This window comes from Panthera tigris, chromosome A3 (assembly GCF_018350195.1).
Source record: "Panthera tigris isolate Pti1 chromosome A3, P.tigris_Pti1_mat1.1, whole genome shotgun sequence".
NCBI lineage: Eukaryota > Metazoa > Chordata > Mammalia > Carnivora > Felidae > Panthera > Panthera tigris.
The window spans coordinates 17,490,217-17,509,065 of NC_056662.1; the positions used below are offsets into that span (position 1 = coordinate 17,490,217).

General features: G+C 42.9%; 1 protein-coding gene across 3 annotated transcripts in view; it reads left to right on the forward strand.

The window, feature by feature from the left end:
- The window catches only part of PTPRT (protein tyrosine phosphatase receptor type T), a 796,626-nt gene that overhangs the window by 182,901 nt on the left and 594,876 nt on the right, over positions 1–18,849 (forward strand). For all 3 annotated transcript variants that reach the window (XM_042980385.1, XM_042980383.1, XM_042980384.1), the window contains exon 6: positions 5,303–5,596. In XM_042980385.1, coding sequence (XP_042836319.1) covers positions 5,303–5,596 — 294 coding nt within the window. The remainder of the gene's footprint in view (positions 1–5,302; positions 5,597–18,849) is intronic.

An 18,849-nucleotide genomic window follows, 5' to 3' on the forward strand; every position in this document is an offset into this window, starting at 1 on the left:
TCATTAACTGTCTCTACCACCCCCATCATGACCTTTCCCTTCCACTTTATTGGCATTGCTGCTTTAATTGACTGCCTTATGCTCTCGTTCCATGGGTCCGGAGAGCCTGCATTTCTCTCTACCACTAAAGTCCCCATACCCAGCACTCTGTCTGGCACATGAGAAGCAGAGAGTACATACTGGTTGGGGTTTCTTTCACAGAGAGTTCTGTAAGGTTGTTCATCTCAAGACCATGACCTTGAGAAGAGAAGGATGCATTTGAAAACAAAGCCTCTGTTATATAATGCATGATTGTGTGCCCCCTGCCCTTTCCAAATTCACATGTTGAAGCCCTAACCCGTGATGTGATGGTATTAGGAAGGTGGAGGCCTTTGGGAGGTGATTAGGTTTAGATGAAGTCATGTAGGTAGAGCTCCCATTATGGGATTTGTGCCTTTGTAAGAGGAGGAAGAGACCAGCTCCTCTCCCTCTCCCTCTCCCTCTCCCTCTCCCTCTCCCTCTCCCTCTCCCTCTCCCTCTCCCTCTCCCTGTCCCTGTCCCTGTCCCTGTCCCTGTCCCTGTCCCTCTCGCTCCACCATGGAAGGGCATAACAAGGAGATAATCTGCAAACCAAGAAGAGGGGTTCTCACCAGGAACTGAGTTATCTGGTACCTTGACCTTGGTCTTCGTAGCCTCCAGAGCTCTAAGAAATAAAGGCCTATTGTTTAAGCCACCCAGCCTTTGGTATTTTGTTATAGCAACACAAACTACTAAGGCAGCCTTCGTAGAAGATTTCTAGTTAGGATATAGCATCTCATGGGTAGGGTCATGTCTTCATCCATAAAATATTTTAGCCCAAATGTTGAATCTATTAATGTGTTAGGTGGGTCATGGCCATGAGGGACTTAGACATTTACTTCACATTATCCCATGGAAATCTTAGAATGTTTATTTTCACCCAGATGTTTGGGATGCTGGGAGCCTAGAAGCACTAGATCTGTGAAGTTTACACCAAGTTCCATTTCCTTACTGATTGTATTCCTGGCTTTAGCCCCTGCAACAAAGGGTGGCTTCAGGGTCTCAAAGAAGTGTAAAGTATTATGGGCATGTGGTGCATAAGCAGGATCTCTGTGCTTTTCCTTTATTCTCAGCATAGCCTCTTCAGGGGTTCATGTATAGGCTTCAGAAGTGTTCATGAATTCCTGAAATGGTGGGTATATGTGCATTTTCCTGGGAAAAGAGTCTGAAATTTCTCACCAGATCTTTGCAAGGGCCTATGTATCCTCAAAAGTTAAAAACTACTTGCATAGACTCCCTTGAAAGATCCTTCTGGTTAATTGCTTAAACATCTGAAGTACGAGAAGAAAAAGGGAGGAGCAGGAATTCTGCTAGGGCCCAAAGTTCTAATGTTCTGCCCCCACCTTCTAGTAAACAGACCCTCTCTGGCCTTGGTTCCCTTTCTGATGACTCCAGTTGTTGGATTAGATGGCCTCATATTTCTTGCATTGTGTACTTGAGCAGTTCGTCTCAGAGAGAACTGATAAACCTGATGTTTCTGTTCATTTAAAAAAAGAGAGGTGCTTACAAAAAAAATAGTGTGTCTCATATCCCTACTTCTCTTTGAACCACTCATACATGTGACTTATAAAGAATCCAAAGTCTATAAAGAACTAATCAAACTCAACACTGAAAAATAATCCAGTGAAGAAATGGGCAGAAGACACCAACAGACACTTTTCCAAAGAAGATATCCAGATGGCCAACAGACATGAAAAGATTACTCACCATCACTCATCATCAGGGAAATACAAATCACAACCACAATGAGATACCACCTCACACCTGTCAGAATGACTAAAATTAACAACACAGGCAACAACAGATGTTGATGAGGATGCAGAGAAAGGGGAACATTTTTGTACTGTTGGTGGGAATGCAAACTGGTGCAGCCACTCTGGAAAACAGTATGGAGGTTCCTCAAAAAATTAAAAGTAGAACTACCCTATGACCCTGCAATCCTACTACTAGTTATTTATCCAAAGAATACAAAAATGCTGATTCAAAGGGGCACATGCACCCCAATGTTTATAGCAGCACCATCGACAATAGCCAAAGTGTGGAAAGAGCCCAAATGTCTACTGACTGATGAGTGGATAAAGAAGATGTGGTGTACACACACACACACACACACACACACACACACACACACACAGTGGAATATTACTCAGTGGTCAAAAGAATGAAATCTTGCCATTTGCAACAACATGGATGGAACTAGAGTGTATTACGCTAAGTGAAATAAGTCAGAGAAGGATAGATAACATAGGACTTCACTCATATGTGGAATTTAAGAAGCAAAACATGAATATAAGGGTAATGGAAGGAAAAATAAGATAAAAACAGAGATGGAGGCAAACCATAAGAGACTCTTAAATACAGAGAACAAACTGAGGATTGCTGGAGGGGAGGTGGGTGGGGGGTGGGCTAAATGGGTGATGGACGTTAAGGAGGGCACTTGTTGGGATGAGCACTGGGTTTTATATGTAAGTGATGAATCACTAAATTCTACTCCTGAAACCATTACTACACTATATGTTAACTAACTTCCATTTAAATTTTAAAAAAGAACCCCAATTATAATTGGATTACTAACAAAAGAGGAAATAAAATAATAATCTGATGGCTGTTTTAGAACCAGGTACAGGAAGCACTGTGATGTACTTCAAGGGGACAGAGGGAGAGATAATTGTATTGGCTAGTCTGCAGAGGGACATGTGTACTAGTAAGTCATTTGAGATGGAGACATCTATTTACTCGAGGGAAAGTTTGTTACTATATTGTACCTACCACCAGAAATAAGTGAAAAGAGACTAAACATTTGGAAAGATTGATACTTTATTTTCTTTCTGGTGGTCAGCAATTTACTGCTAATGCCTGAAACAGAGCAAAGACCATGGAGGAAAGTCAATTGGCCCAAGCCCCAAAGTATTGAAGTCTGCTGCTCTTAATTCTGTCCAGGGCCAGTCTGTGAATAATTATATTAAGGAGTTGAGCAGAGTTATCACAGAGCTACAAAATAGCGCCCTTGGGGCCCCACTGTAGACTGATGGGGACTCTGGAGAGTTGACAATGATGATCAAAAGGTCTATATATTTAAAATACACAAAGGATGAGCTCAGAAATTATCTGCCTGCCAACTTAACTTCTCTACCTGGAACAAATTATCAAAAAATCAATTTGCAAACACCTTTGAGATAACAAGGCCTTGAGTAATAATAACCTTCATGGCTTTGTAAAGAAAAGCATCTAGCTTGACTAATCTGCTTAATTTCCTTCTCTGACCAAATGGCAGGCTATAATAGAGGCAATCTGAAGTTGTCCCTTAAGATTTGCTTCAAATCACACTGAGAAAATATTGTCCACCTCTGTTTCATAGCAATTATTCTGTCTCTGGAGAATCTTTGTGGGTAGGTGATTAATTAGAAAGCAAACACTGAATGAGTCTGATCTATCCCGAAGCTCTCACCTGAGTTCCAGATGGAAACCTGTACCTGCCTTACCCACCTGAATAGCCCAGAGGCCCTCCAAAAGTTTTGATCACATCTGCATTATACTCCACTCCCAGATGCTCCCCCACCCACTGACTCTTCACTTCCTAATTCTACTCCAAGAATCATTAATTTGTTCATATCCATTGACAGATCCCATTTCTGGCAATTGGTTCCAAGAAAATATGAGACCAGAAAAATTGGAGTCATTTGCACAAAGATGTTCATTGCAGCATTATTTACTGTAGCAAAACTTGGCACAACTCACGTGCCCAAGAATTGGAGATTAGTTAGTGTGATTGCCTGATAGATTGTTCTGTAGCTATTAAAGACTGTGATGGCAAGATCCATGTTGTCAGCAAAGTCTTTAGAATCTAAGAAGTGAGGGAAGAAAAACATTGGGTCTTTATGTTACTGTAGCTGTATGAACAAGGATTAAAAATATGAATAGAAATTGTAATGGAACATGGAGAAATAAAAATGGCTGTTATATTGAGTGGTAGATAAGGGGACTTATTTTCTCTTTATTGTTACTTTCTTTTTTTTACATTTTTTTCAGTGTTTGTTTTTGAGAGACAGAGACAGAGCATGAGTGGGGCAGGGGCAGAGAGAGAGAGAGAGAGAGACAGAATCCGAAACAGGCTCCAGGCTCTGAGCTGTCTACACAGAGCCCGAACCCACAAACCGTGAGATATGACCTGAGCTGAGGTTGGACGCTTAACCGACTGAGCCACCCAGGCGCCCCTATTGTTATTTTCTTTATTGCTTTGCCACTGCTATTTTTTGCTCCAAATAAAAATAACAAACATAACCAGTTTGAGTTCTAGAAAATGGGTGTCTATAAGCAAACAGCTTTCCAAAGGAATAGCTGGCCTGGGAAGGCATAGAGATGTGGGTTCCATCCTACCTTACCTGCTTCATGATCTTGGTTAGGTGACCCGATCACTTGGATTCTTTGTTTGTTTGTTTTTAATCCATCAAAATGGAGGTGATTGTGTCCCAAGATTTGCACAAAGTAGTGCATGTGATATTTCTTGGTAAATAAGAAATACAAAGTTAATGTTAATTTCAGCAGCTATGCCAATGGGCTAAGAATTGCCAGAAAGACCTACCATAAGTGCTTGTTGAAATTCTAGTTTATTTAACCGAAGAAATAGAACTTAGTGGAAGAGGAACAACCCATACAGGATGCAAGATAACTCTGCATTGACTTTTCCCTTGACCCTTGATTCCTACAGAGGACACTGTGCCTGTGACATCCTCCTTACTGGAGGAAACCTGCTAGAGTTGAAAAGAAGCTGAATTTTTCCTTTGCCATCATCTTTTTGCTACTTTGGCTCATAGCACTATTTGGGGGAGAACTTCCACTAGGAATCCATGTGTTGCTATGAAAGAAATGGTTACAAACCTCAGACTCTCCTGGGTTTTGAACCAAATTCCACTTCAGTAAGGGCATGTTCTCATTTGAGGACGGAAAACAGAATATTAACCCAGGCAGCTTTGCTGTGTTCCAGAAAAACCATTTATTCACAATTACCTTCTTTCTTTACTTTATTTAAATGGAGATATGGTCGTGTGGTAGAAGAAATACCAATTCAGGTATTTACATTAAAAAAAATCATAGAAATTAAGGTAGGATGTGAATGGAGTCATGAAAGGGATTTGGGCTCCTGTAAGTGGCTCACTCTGGAATTCTGTTCTTGTCCTTATATGCTTGGATTCTTCTCCGTAAACCATTTGGGTCTGACATCCTTTGCTGATTGCTTGTCTTCCAGAGCCTCCCACACCCATCGCCCCCCCAGAGCTGCTGGCCGTAGGGGCCACATACCTGTGGATCAAACCGAATGCCAACTCTATCATCGGGGATGGCCCCATCATCCTGAAGGAGGTGGAGTACCGCACCACCACGGGCACCTGGGCCGAGACCCACATAGTTGACTCTCCCAACTATAAGCTATGGCATCTGGACCCTGATGTGGAGTATGAGATCCGGGTGCTGCTCACACGACCGGGGGAGGGAGGCACGGGACCACCAGGGCCTCCGCTCACCACCAGAACCAAGTGTGCAGGTAAGAGCTTCCTTCTTGACTCTGCTTCGAGAGGTCGGGCAGTTGCCCTGAGTGATCCTTCTATTGGCATTCTGCGACAGTCATTCCTAGACTTCTTTGATGTGACTGTGCTTCCTGTTGTGGAAAGCAACAGTCAGGGCTTTGGTCTTGCCTTCGAGGCCCTCCTGGCTCTGGTGATGACTGGGACCCATAGAGCCACCTGACTCCAGCCGTGTCCTGGAGCGTTCCTGGTTCTGACAGTGTTTCCGATGGGACACTGGTTGTGTGCCTCCAGGGATTCCTGGTGCCACTGTAAGTCTGAGGCTTCCTAGTGCTCGAAGTGTCTCTCAGGGCTCCTGGCTCTGAAAGTGTGCCTTGTCACGGCCTCATTTGGACTACACCTCTGTGTGCTTCTGATTCTTGTTAGCTATCTCAGGTGCTTGTGATGTTAACTTTGTCCCTGAGGATTCCTTGCCTAGGCCTGTGACCCTAATGAGCTCTTGGTTTTGACACTTTGCCTGAGGGTTCCTGGTTCTATTTACGTCTCTGAAAGGTTCCTGATGCCAACTTTGTCTTGAGTACCTCCTGGCTCTGAAAGTGCCTCTCAGTGGATTCTGGAACTGCTTTAGTCCTTGAGAGCTTTCTGGCTCTGTATCCCTCAGGCCCTCCTGGTTCCAACCGAACAGTCTAGGTTGGGACTGTCCCTTCATGGGTCCTCTGGATTCTATATCCCTCCAAGCTCCTGGCTCAGTATACCCCAGGGGACTTGTGCCTCCCCCAGTTTCTCTGAGGTTTTTGGTTTGTCGCTTAAGAATTTGGTGGCTGGGACTGTGTCTGAGAAGGTTCTTTTGAACCAACTGTATCCTATCCCCAGGAACTCCAGGCTTCTATGGTGTTTCTAATAAGGGATATTGGCTAGGATTTTATCCCTGACTGTATTCCTGAGATGTTACAGCTCTGAATGTAACTCAAGAAGTTAAAAGAACTCAGTGTGGTTTTTTTCCCCCTTTAACCATTTGATGTAAGTACTTTTATCTCACATATATATGAAGGAATAGAGACTCTATATTTTAAAACCTTTTGTCCAAAGTCGTAGAATTAACCAGTGGCACCGTTAGGATTTGCACTCAGGTTCTTCTGACTCTAATGCCACTGATCATTGGTCACCCCACGGTGAAAAGATAGAGAAGTCTGTGCCATTGGCATGGAATACAGTGCCGGGGTTCTGCCAGGGGGGACCAGGGAAGCAGCAGCATGAGCCATTGGATTCCAAGGGAGGAAGAGTCACTGATGGGTTCCGGGTGGGGAGAGAAGGACCCATCGGCACAGCGACCATGGAAGAAAAAAACAAAATACAATTAGTTCTATAATGCGACATACGCGTCCCTGAAAATCACTGTAGTATGGAAAGTTATGCGATAAAGACTATCAGGGTTATGGGGGAAAATGGGATTAGGGTACTTCGCTCATTCTTCATCAATGACACATTAAAAAAAAAGAGGAAAATAGTAAAACTGGTCACACAGTTCACACCTGTCAGTGGCTTAGGATATGCATAAATACTGCAGTACATAGAGTGTGTTTCCTTGCAGAGAGACCCCGGGTTTGCTTTTGAAGCAGGTTGCAGCCTGTGAGCTGGGGTGGTGATGAAGAGGGCTTTCTGAACGTGATGGAAAGTCATGACACCAGCTGTGGGTGCCTGGGGCTCACAGCACGTGCTGTGAACAGAGGCAGCAGGTCGATGTTTGAGGGGGGTACGTTCTCTGTACTCTCGCGTGGCTCAGTGGAGCTGAGTGCAGTTTTCTGCTTCCATAGTGTTTCTATGTGCAGACTCACACATAACAAATGTGACATTCGTGCTATGCTCAGATTGTCCCCTAATAGGTCAATCATGTTGGAACACATGTGAGTTGTCAGAACAAGAGCTGTAGCAGAACTGACTGTAATCACTCTTACGTACCTCAGTAGTGCGTCTGGGTGGTCTATAACCCAAGGTTAGTGAGGATGCCCATTGCTTGGGAGTATTCCTTTGGATGTTGTCGGACCATTATAATAAATAGAAATGCCATTTTCTTGATTATTTTCAAAAGCGGGCCTTTCGCAAAATTCCTTATTGAAACCTGATTACGAAACCTACTACTTTAAAAGGACATAAGATTATGTTATTAAACCAGGTAATACCTTATCTCAGCTTTGCAATTCAATATTCATCCATAAAAGTAATTGATTTGATCCTACCAATGAGACTTTTCTTTTTCCACAGGGTAAATCTAAGAGTTTCCAGGGTTTTTGATCTTTATAAATGATACTGAAAGTCCTTTAGCAGCCCCTCTGGACGTATTTGCTGATGATCATATAATACATTTTGAAATTCAATCGGAAGATGATCATCTCAATAAAAATTTACAATCTATTGCAAACTGTTGCCACGACTGTGTAATGGATTTTGCATGTTGAAAACACAATTGTCTGACTATCACTATAAAAATTATGAGTTGAAATGCTGTTTGTGGTTTTATATTTCAAAAAATGGTGGTGTTTAAGTAAGTTACAGCTAAAATCTTGAATAACCCACATTTTACAAAATGTGTCATCAAGAACATAATCTTCTTTCCCACATTGCCACTGATGGTAGAATATTCTTTGCCTCATAATTAATTTTTAAGAGGATTCCAGGGCTGGTATCCATTTGTGGAAGCTGTTTATTGGGGTTGGTAGTGTGGGTCCCCCCCCTTCCTTTTTCTATTATTAATCGCACTGGAAATGTACTCATTATTTTGCAAAACAGAAAATGAGAGAATGTGGAGTGTGGAAGGTATAATTTCTGCCCAGAGGAATTTACAGACTATGTTAAGATTCCAGCAAAACAGCAAAAAGGGTAAAACATAAACATAAAGTCGAATATTGAAATAGCATACTTCAGGGAGAAAAACCAGGTCGGTGGGGAAAGGCAGTGCTCTTAAAATGGTCTGGCACACTGGTTCACAGAGTTTAGTCCCTGGACCATCAGCATCACCTGGGAACTTGTTAGAAATGCATATTCTCAGGCCTCAGCCCTGACCTAATGATGCAGAAATTCTGGGAGTGGAGCCCAGAAATCTATGCTTTAAGGAGCCCTCTGAGTGATGCTGAGGCATACCCACATTGAGGAATCACTGATACGCTGTGCCACACCTACGTGCCACTTTGGTGGTGTGCCCACTATGTTGCTTGATCCTTGAGGCAGCTCTGAGAGGTAAATGGGAGGAAGGCTAAGGTACAGCATCATCAGCCCAAGATTGCAAATCAATTCAGTGCTTAGAGCTAAGTCTCTTGGCTCAAGGAATTCCCCATCACATGCTTTGATGGGGTTTCCTGTCTACATGTCCTCTTGAGGGTGGGTTTGCGTGGTAGGGAGACTGGCAACTATGGAGACCAGCTGCATGGTCTAGTCAGTCCACGGAGGCTGTAGGCCTTTTCTGCAAACATCTACTGAGCTCCTTCCCCGGGCCAAGCTCTGTTCTAGGCATTGGTGGCAAAGGCTTAAAGCAGGCGCTCAGGCTAAAGCATGGGTGTAGCTCAGGAAGATACCTGGGGGACAATTCAGCAAGGGCAGGTGTGGATGTATTCCGGGTCTGCTAGGTCTGACAGGCCACTTGCCCGGTATATCCTTGGTGCATCAGGAACGGGGTCACACCTTTACAGGTGGACATTTTCAAGAGTTTGGCTGCAAAGCACCATCCTAGCTCAATAGTCTCGAGTTCAGAGCAAGACTGTTAGCCAGTGATGCCAGAACCTGGACAGACTATCACACAGGGAATGTAGGGGTGAGACAAGAGGGCCAAAGATGATACTCTATGGCTTCTGGTTTGGATGGCTGGGAGGTGAGTGGTGGAACTGTTGGGCGAGATGCAAGACACAATAGATGGGTTAGGGACGAGAGAATGAGTTGAGGTTTGCATATGTTGTGTTTGAGATAAAGATGCATAGCAGGTGATGGCATATGGAAGCCTGGAGCCCAGGAGGGACCAGCAGGGTACCCCTTCATCTTCCCTGAGAACTACCTGATTGCATCTGCATTTTAGAATCAAAGGGACTCCTTAGTACCAATGAAAGCAGTCTAATTTTCTTTCTTCATACTATTCCCTTGAGATGCCCCATTCATTTATTTTTTTCATTCATCGTTTTGTTCTTTTGCTCTCTTTAATCATCTGCCATCCTTCCTGAGATACAGGCGTGAGGTGCATATGTGATAATTTACATCAGAGTTCTTTGAAAAGCTCCAAATACTCTTTAGATGCCTGTAATAAAATGAATTATTACTTGTTGCTCTTGTGGTTGTGAATTGTTAAAGCAGGAAATCTGACATGTCCGTTTCTCTGGACTGACTAGCATGTGAATGGGTGTACCATTTTCTTCTGTTGTTCATCATCTCACAGGAAATCCTATTTCAGAACACGATGATCATAATCTAGACTCTCAGACGTTTTCTTATCTAGAACAGTGGGTGGTTTTCTCTGGCACATCCCCAACAGCAGACATCCATGGATACTAGTTGGGTCCTAGGAGCTTGTCTGGTGCCCACCCAGCCTCACCTTGAATGCTATCTCTGATGGGAAGATCATGCACTCCCATAGCAGACCTTCTAACTGCTGGGGATCCTGGGTGGTTACTATTACTCTCTATCTAATATTGGTCTGGTTATCATAAAACTCTGGCTGGGGTCCTATGTGGAAACAATATCATGTAGGTTTAAAAGAGCAGAGGCTGCTAGCATCAACTATCTGGATTCCATGAGGAGAACCAAGGTCAACAGCATTGAGAATGGGGACCAGGGTCAGCAATAGGGGAAGGCCAGTGAGATGATGAGAGGTGTGGACACCACACTGGTCCAGTTCATCTTTTCTGCAGGTACCACTTTTAATGGGCCATGCACCTGCTTGTTGATGCCTTCAAGCTATCACCCAGCATTAGACAAAAGACATTCTCCCTCATTGTCACCCAGATCTGCCTCCATGCCACACCCACTTGTGTATGGATCTGGTTTTACTCTCAAGAGACCTATTCCTCCTTATCTCAGAAACAGGTCTTAAGCAACCCAAATTTAGCTCTCTTGTGCTCTGGAAATCTCCTCCCCTTATCCTTAAAGGTCCTGCTTGAGCCAGACTCTGGCAGTAACCATCACTTTGCAGTTGTGGAATCACAAATCCACAATCTAGCATGCCAGGTGATCAGAAGTTCCCTGTGATTGCTTGCTCCCTGTAAATTAAAGGCCCCATTGCCTGGGTACCCACTTCATTGTGGTATTGCCGAATTTAGGTTTTCCAAATGAAAAGCGACTTTGTACAGCCAGAAATGTGCAATACTGCTGCTTTGGAGGGCTCACTTAGTATTCCCTCCACCTGAGGTTTGATTGCACATTATATTTTATTCACATATTTATGGATTCCTACTTGAAGTGATAGGTGTCTGTCTCTTTTCTCTAAGGAAATAGAAAGGAGAAATTCAAATTGCTGAGCTCAATGAAGTAAGAGTAGTCATTAGAATTTAGTGAGAAGAATAGGGGCTTTAGAGCCAAAAAGAATCTGGTTTTTATTTCAAGGTGGCACTTGTATCTGGATGACAGTGCATCTGTCTGTGTCTCTGTTTCGTTTCTTCCATTTACAGGAGATTATGATACACTGTTTTGTGGCGAAGCCTCAGTGAGATAAGTTATAAGCCTGGCAGAGAATCCAAAACATAGAAGCCCCTTAAGGAACATTATTTGGAAGAAAACAAAAAACAAAAAACGTCTCCGGCCTAGGAAGAGGGTGTCGGAATCTAAACTGATGGTGTGATGGACCCTGTTGTAAAAAGACTGCTCTAGTGCCTTGTCTTTACTTGCTCAGACAGTGGTGGATTAGTGCCGAAGCCCTAAGCTCCTGGGAAGATGGCGAACAATGGCTTTGCAGGTGTTCTGGGTTCATTGATGTGTGGCTACAGTGATACCTGATGATGAGGTCAGGGGCGGAGATAGGAGTTGCTCTTTTTCTGATTAATCTAAGTCCTACGTAGGAGAGAGAAGCATGTTATCCAGACCCCTTTCTTTCCTGGGAAGCCAAGGCTTATGAGCATGAGGACTTATGAACAGGGAGCGGAGGTGAGTCCTGACTGTCTTCAGTGAGCATCCTTAGGCGGGCTCTATGTTTTCAGTCCAGCATCCAGTTCTAGGGCAGAGTGGAGGGACAGCAAGAGAGAAAGAGAAATTGAGAGTCTAGAAAACAGAACAAAGCTATGTAACTAGCATTGTAAGGCCTTTTTAAATTTTTTTAAATTTATTTTGAGAGAGAGAGAGACAGCGTGAGTGGGGGAGGGGCAGAGAGAGAGAGGGGTAGAGAGAGAATCCCAAGCAGGCTCTGTGTTAGCAGCCCAGAGCCTGACATGGGGCTTGAACTCACAAAACCATGAGATCATGACCTGAGCCAAAACCAAGAGTTGGACGCTTAACTGACTGAGCCAGCCAGGCACTCCAGGCCATTAAAAGAAAATTTTTGTAAGCCTCAGCTTCAATGCACAGGTAGCATAACCTGGTCTGAGATTAGATTAGAAGGGGTCTAGATTAAAAGCAAATGGAACTTCCTTCTGAGCAGGATGGTGGTGTGAGCACAGACTTCTAACTCCTATCTCTGCTCTGTCATAATCCTGGTGAGATTACCCATGAGTCTGAGGGAGGCACAGCAAGATCAGCCAATAGCAGGCAGATCACCATCCTACCTAGAACCAAAGCAGAATCTGAAGACCACTGGGGAAACCTCCAGCACTGTGACAGACTAGGGAAGGAGGGTCTTCCGTGCATGCCACACCATGCTCAAAGGGACATGGTTGCCAGAGTCGTGCAGGTGAGCCCAGACTGAAGGCACCCACAAAAGATGGTTACGACAACCACCTGTGCAAAATTATTTGGAGAAGGGGTGCTCATTGCTCTTCCACTTCCCTTTCCTTCCCTGCCTTTTTAGCTGCTTCTGTGCCTCCTTCCTCCCCTGGAGCATAGGACCATGGAGGAAAGAGGAGGGATTGAAGAGAGAGAAAGCCTGCTCTCACCATACCTGGTTCAGGAGCTGCTACATGAGCCAGGGGGTGTCTGCACGTGAGCAGGCATCTGCTGGGACATGATATGTCCCCTTCCTCTTCTTGCAGACCCTCTCCCCTCCTTCCCTCTATGTACACAATGTCTACAGGTGGCTATCATGGAACTCCTCCCTTGGCTTCAGGAAGATGAGTTGGAAAGCTAAAGCCTTCTTCCCTACACCTGTTTACAGGTTCCAAGACTCTCTCCTCCCAATCCACCCAGCCTCCTTGCTGTGTGGGTTGAGCCTGGTGTTGAAGAGAGGAGGGAGGGTCCAGTTGGGTGCCTCTTCCAGCCCCTGAGGACCTGAGGAGGACATCTGGAAGTGCCTCAGGTTCTCTGCAGGAGGCGGCCATACTTACTCCTTACTCTTTCTGGTTCTGTAGCCTTGGGTGAAATTCCAAAGTAATAAGAAAAACCCTGTAAAACATTGTTAGGTTTAGATTTTTTTGCTCCCCCATGATCCCTAGAGAACTAGGGCTCAGAAGGTGAAGTATAGTAAGCCAACAGACCTTCCTGGGGAAATAAATACTCCTTGATTCCTCCTTACCTTGAAAGTTGAGATAAGAAAAAGCCACAGAGAGGTAGTGTTAATGATAATTAAATCTAATATCTTTGGTTTTTTTGTTTATCAGATTTTCTGGATTAAAAAAGTAACTCCCAAATATGTTACAGCTGGAGGTCACTCATTCCTATACCTGGGAAGACCTTGAGATAACAATACCAAGAAAGTGTGTTTCCTTTGTTTCATAGTAATGAAAACAACAGCTACCCAGTTTGAGTATCTATGATATACAAGGCCCATAGCATTGAGGTTGTTTGGAGGATTTTACTTGTAATTCTTGCAGCAGCCTAGTGGAGGGGCCATGATTTCCTCCATCATCTGGGAGGTAAGTGACTTACCCAAGGCCTTATACCTGACCAGGTGGCCTGGCTGGGAACTGAGTGTGTAAGTACATAGCTACAAAGCTCTATGACCGCCAGCATCCAGCATCATTATGAAAGCAGAAGGCACCATGACCAAGTTGGGTTTATTCTAGAAAGGCACTGATGAAAAATGTTGAATGCTGGAAAAGCTATTCATATAATACCTCATATCAATAAGTCAAAGGATACAAACCATATGATCTCCAGAGAGGCTGAAAAATAATTTGAAAGAAATCAGTCTTCATTACCGATCAGAATTCTTACTTAGTAAGCCAGGAATGGAAAGTCACTTTTTTAGAATTACTATTTCTAGGAGCAAATACTCTTACAGCATCAAAGCCTAAGAGAATAAACTAAACCAAGAAAAAAAAAGGTATTAGGATTATTAAGAGATTTCAGTATTATGGTCAGACACAAAGCAAATAAACAAAAAGCAATAGCCGTATGCTAGTAATAACCACATGAAAATATAATAAAACGTATCCTGTTCTCAAATGCAATTAAAACATAAATACTTAGGAGGAAACCAAGAAACATACTGCAACTACGTATGAAAACATAAACCCCTCCAAAACTTTTCTGAGGAAGATAAAGCAAGACTTGAATAAATGGAGAGGTATATCATGTAGTTGGATTAGCAAATTTAATATTGTGGGGATATCCGTTCTCCCCAAATTAATTTATGGGTTTAATGCAATTGCAATCAAAACCCTAATGGGAGTCCTTCTGGAACTTGACAGTGATTTCAAAATTGATCTGAAATAATATAGAGGAGAAAGTAATGGAGAACAGTTTAAAAAAGTGGTGTGGGGGGACATTTCATTGTGAAATATCAACATTTATTATAGCTATAATAATTGAAGCCCAGAGAATAATCCAGTATAGAGTGAAACTAGCTATTAAAATTTATATGAATGGAGAATTGCTTAACAAATAGTATATTTGTAATTGGTTAATAATTTGGAAAAAATAGAATGTGTTGCATGTATATTATGATACGCTAAATAAATCCTGGATCGATTAAGAACTTAAATTAAAATCAGAAAAAAGGAAGAACCAGAAGAAAATATTGTTCTTTTCTTCGGAAGGACTTTCAGCTCATTAAGAGCAAATAAATAAACCCCTGAGTCGAATCTTACTATGTAAAAAGAAAAGGAAAAGAACAGCTTCTCTACTGTATTAACAAAATTCAAAAAACAAATAGGTAAGCTGGATATGGGAAAAGACAACAGAATTTAGAAGAAAGGGATAATATTCTCACATAAAAAGAGCTCTAACAAGTTGATAAAAATGTCACGTGATAGAAAAAAAGGCTAAAAAATATTGACAGGTAATTGTCAAGCAAAATGTGAATGGTGAAGAACAAATTTAACATGTCTAGTGTCACAGATAATCTAATAAATGCACTTTTAACCTGTAAGATTACCAAAACATACCTATTTTTCACTGGTAAAAACCAGCGTTGGCAAGGAGCAGTGAAAGCAGTCTTTTACAGGCATTTCTGCAAGTGGGTTAAGTGGCACAGCATATTTAGAAGACAATTCACTAATTTTTTTTCCTAACAAAATAATCAGAGCTTCACAGAAGGAGTTGTATACATGGAGGTCATCACTGCATTATTTACAAGGGCAAAACTTGGAAATCACTTCAGTGCCACAACAGTAAGAGCATAGGTAAATAAATTTGTGTGTGTGTGAACAGTGGAATTCTATGCTGGTATTACAAACCATGTTTTTCATAGAGTATCTAATGGCATGGGTCAGTGTTCATGCTCTGATAAGTTAAAAACAACAACAACAAAAGTCAGCTTGCAGAATTGTGTATGTAATTACTGCCCCAGTTTTTTGAAATATAGATACATAGCCCCATGAGCTAGTGAGTTTATCAGCAGAGCTGTGAAGTATTGACCAGAATTCCCCATTCCAGATCCTGCCCCCTACATTTCCAGGGGGAGCGCACGTGGCCCCTGTTCACTGCCTGCCCTGAGTTCTAGAACATTGCTCTGTTTCTCCTGGCTGTCCCAACTGGACCCAGTGTGGAGCTGGCCCCTCTCCACCACTCTCCGAAAGCTGCAGGAACACAGGGTTGTTTCCTGCAGCAGCAGAACTGCTCTGTGTTCGGTGGGACACAGACAAGGGTTTGCATTGCTATGCTGCCAGCAAACAACTTGCAGTCCTTCTGCAGACTTAAAGGTCCTTACAGTTGGCAGGGATTTTTTACCTTCTCCTCTCCCTCCTGGATCACATAGGTAATGCAAAGTCTTCTCCCTCCAGAGCAGTTCCACTGTCCCCAGATTGATTCGGGCTTCAGCTCCAGGCCTTTCTTTGCACATCTTTTGCATTGAGTTGAATACTCAAAAGGAGTGTGGGGAGGGCGACTGATGCTGAGATCAAATCCTTTCTTGTAATGAGAACAACATTCCCTTAAGAAGAAGGTATTATAATTTATCTGTACTCCTATGCGTGCACGGACACACCATATATGTAGTATATATTTATATGTATGTGCCATATATATATATATATATATATATATATATATATATACACACACACATATATTCATGTATATACATATAAATATATACCTTTAAAAAGATTGTGGGCCACTGTAAACATTTTCTCTTTGTTTTGCTATGTTGTATAAAATGTATATAACTGGAAAGTAGGTTTCCCTCTCAGAGTCAAGTGTGGATGTGAAAGATTGTTATAAATTGTAAAGTACTCTATATAAATGTGAGAGGTTATTTTTATCATAGTTAGTGCATCATTGACATTCTTGGAAGGTACAGGAACAGTTGCACGCCTGCTGAACCCTGGAATGTGAACACGGCTTTATGTCGTGTATAGATGGAACCAGGGACAGTCAAATTAGCCCCATCTGAGTTAGAATCCAGGTTCTGTCATTAGGATGCTGGGTAGCTTTGGGCAATTTGCTTAACTTCTCTGAGCCATTTTCCCTGTTAAATGGGGATAATATTGCTGACCTCACTGAATAGAAATTGGGGCCATTGGTATTAATGATGACTAATTACTCACTGAATCTGCTTGCAACCCACAAAGTACTTGATTGCAAGTCACAACAATTGGGAAGTGACTAAGGATAGAGGCCCTGGATTCTGACTCTAATTCTTGCTCTTACCCACTTGGGTATATAACTGTAAGTGCTTGGCACAATACCCAGAATGTAGTAGGTGTTTAGTAAATGTGAGCTTTTTCAATTTAACACCGAGAGACAGACTTTCTCTCTCCCTCTCCAGGCCCTCCTAGCCAGTAACTCCTAACACCTTCACTGCAGTGGGTTCAAGGGGGCGAAGTTAGCCTCTTGCTGTGCTCCCAAAGGGATTGACTACACGTCACAAGAGACAGAAGCCAGTGTCAGTCATGGTTTCTACATCACACACAGCATTGTCTTGACCTGCTGTCGTTCTGAGGTGCTTAAGGAGAGCTGTGACAGGAGCTGAGAGTGGAAGCTGGGGTGTCTTTGAGGACCCAGCAGGGAATTGTTGCCCATCCGCCATTGCCATATAGATTTCCCTAGTTGGGGATGCCTTGAATCACTAGAGCCATGTGCAGCTCTTCCTGTGAGCCCTTTTCCCAGCTGGGCCCAGGGCTGCTGTGGGGGTTACTGCTGTCCTTCCTTCATTGACCTTGATCTTCATCCTTGAAAAACATGAAGTAGTCTTGACACCAAAGCGAATTTTTGAAAATAGAACTTCTATCCCATATACCAATTAATATCTTTTTTTTTGCTAGTGCATATTCCCTTTCAATCACTGATCCCATTCTTACCATATAATTATGCCCCATGTGCCATTTATAGCCCTCTCCTTTCACTCAGCACCATAAGTTAATATTTTACAGGTTCTTAAGGAATTTTCAATATTGTTTTAATGGCTCATCGTGTTCCTCAGAGTCTAATTACAGTAGCTTGCTAAACGATGCCTGTATTGTTGGATATTTGGGTGTTTCCAAAGTATCGTCCTCTCCCGGCCTGTAGTCTTCTGCTTGAATTATTTTCTCAGACTACATTGTAAGGAGTTGAGGTATTAAAAGGTAGAGACATCCTTATGGCTTCTGCTACATTTCACAGATGGCTTTCAGTGAAGTAACTGTGCTCTTTCATAATGATATGAGCACTTTCAGTGTAACCTTGGCAGAATTGTGTTACCATGATTTTTTTTTTTTAATTTGCCAATTTCACAGGCATGAAGTGGTATTTCAAGTCTGTCTACAATCTCTGCTTCCGCGTTCTCCTCAGCCTGCCTCATATGTGGCAGCCGCCACTCTGGGCTTTATTCTGTTCCTCAAAAGCACAGTGGCCAAGCTCTTGCCTGCCCCCAGCCTTTGCACAAGCTGCTCCCTCTCCCTGGAACTCACTCCCCACCTTTCCCTTGCCTGGCCCCCCCCCCCATCCTCCTTTCCGGGTTCCTTTAAAGCTTACTTCACAGGGAGACCTTGCTTAATGTCCTGATCTCAGTTAGGCTCCTTTCTACTTGCCGTTATAACCATTTTTTATTAGAATTTTTTTTAATGTTTGTTTATTTTTGAGAGAGTGCAAGCGGGAAAGGGGCAGAGAGAGGGAGACACAGAATCCGAAGCAGGCTCCAGGCTCTGAGCTGTCAGCACAGAGCCGGACTCGGGGCTTGAACTCACCAACTGTGAGGTCATGACCCGAGCTGAAGTTGGACACTTAACTAACTGAGCCACCCAGGTGCCCCCCTTTCTAACCATTAATAACACTCTTCACAGAACTTACTCGATTTGTAATCATCTGATTGTTTGTGTGTCTTTGTTTATTGCATGTCCTTTCCATTAGACTGTGCATTCCCTGAGGACAGTACCCTCTTCTCTTCTGGTCATTACTGCCTTACACCCTGCCTGGCACATAGTAGGCACTCACTCAATAGGTGTTGAATGCATGTTGGGAAGATATACATGTGCACTGTGGAAACTTTGGAAAGTCAGAAAGATCGATAAAAATTTAAATGACCCAACATGGCATCATCACTCAGCAATAAAAAAGCTGTTACCAAGTTGGCATTTTTAATAGTCTCGTGTTCTACATTTAACTCATTAATCAGTTTATTTTGGTCTTTGCTACACGGTGAGTTTTCAGCTTGGTTTACATTTGTGTGACCTTTCATTCCAACACCACTGGTGGAAAAAGCTTAGGGTGTCCCACACAGTGAGGGACTGGGTAGACGGGATGAGGAATTCTTTAGAGAAAGAGAAGGAAGGGAAGCTGGGAGCCTGACCCAAAA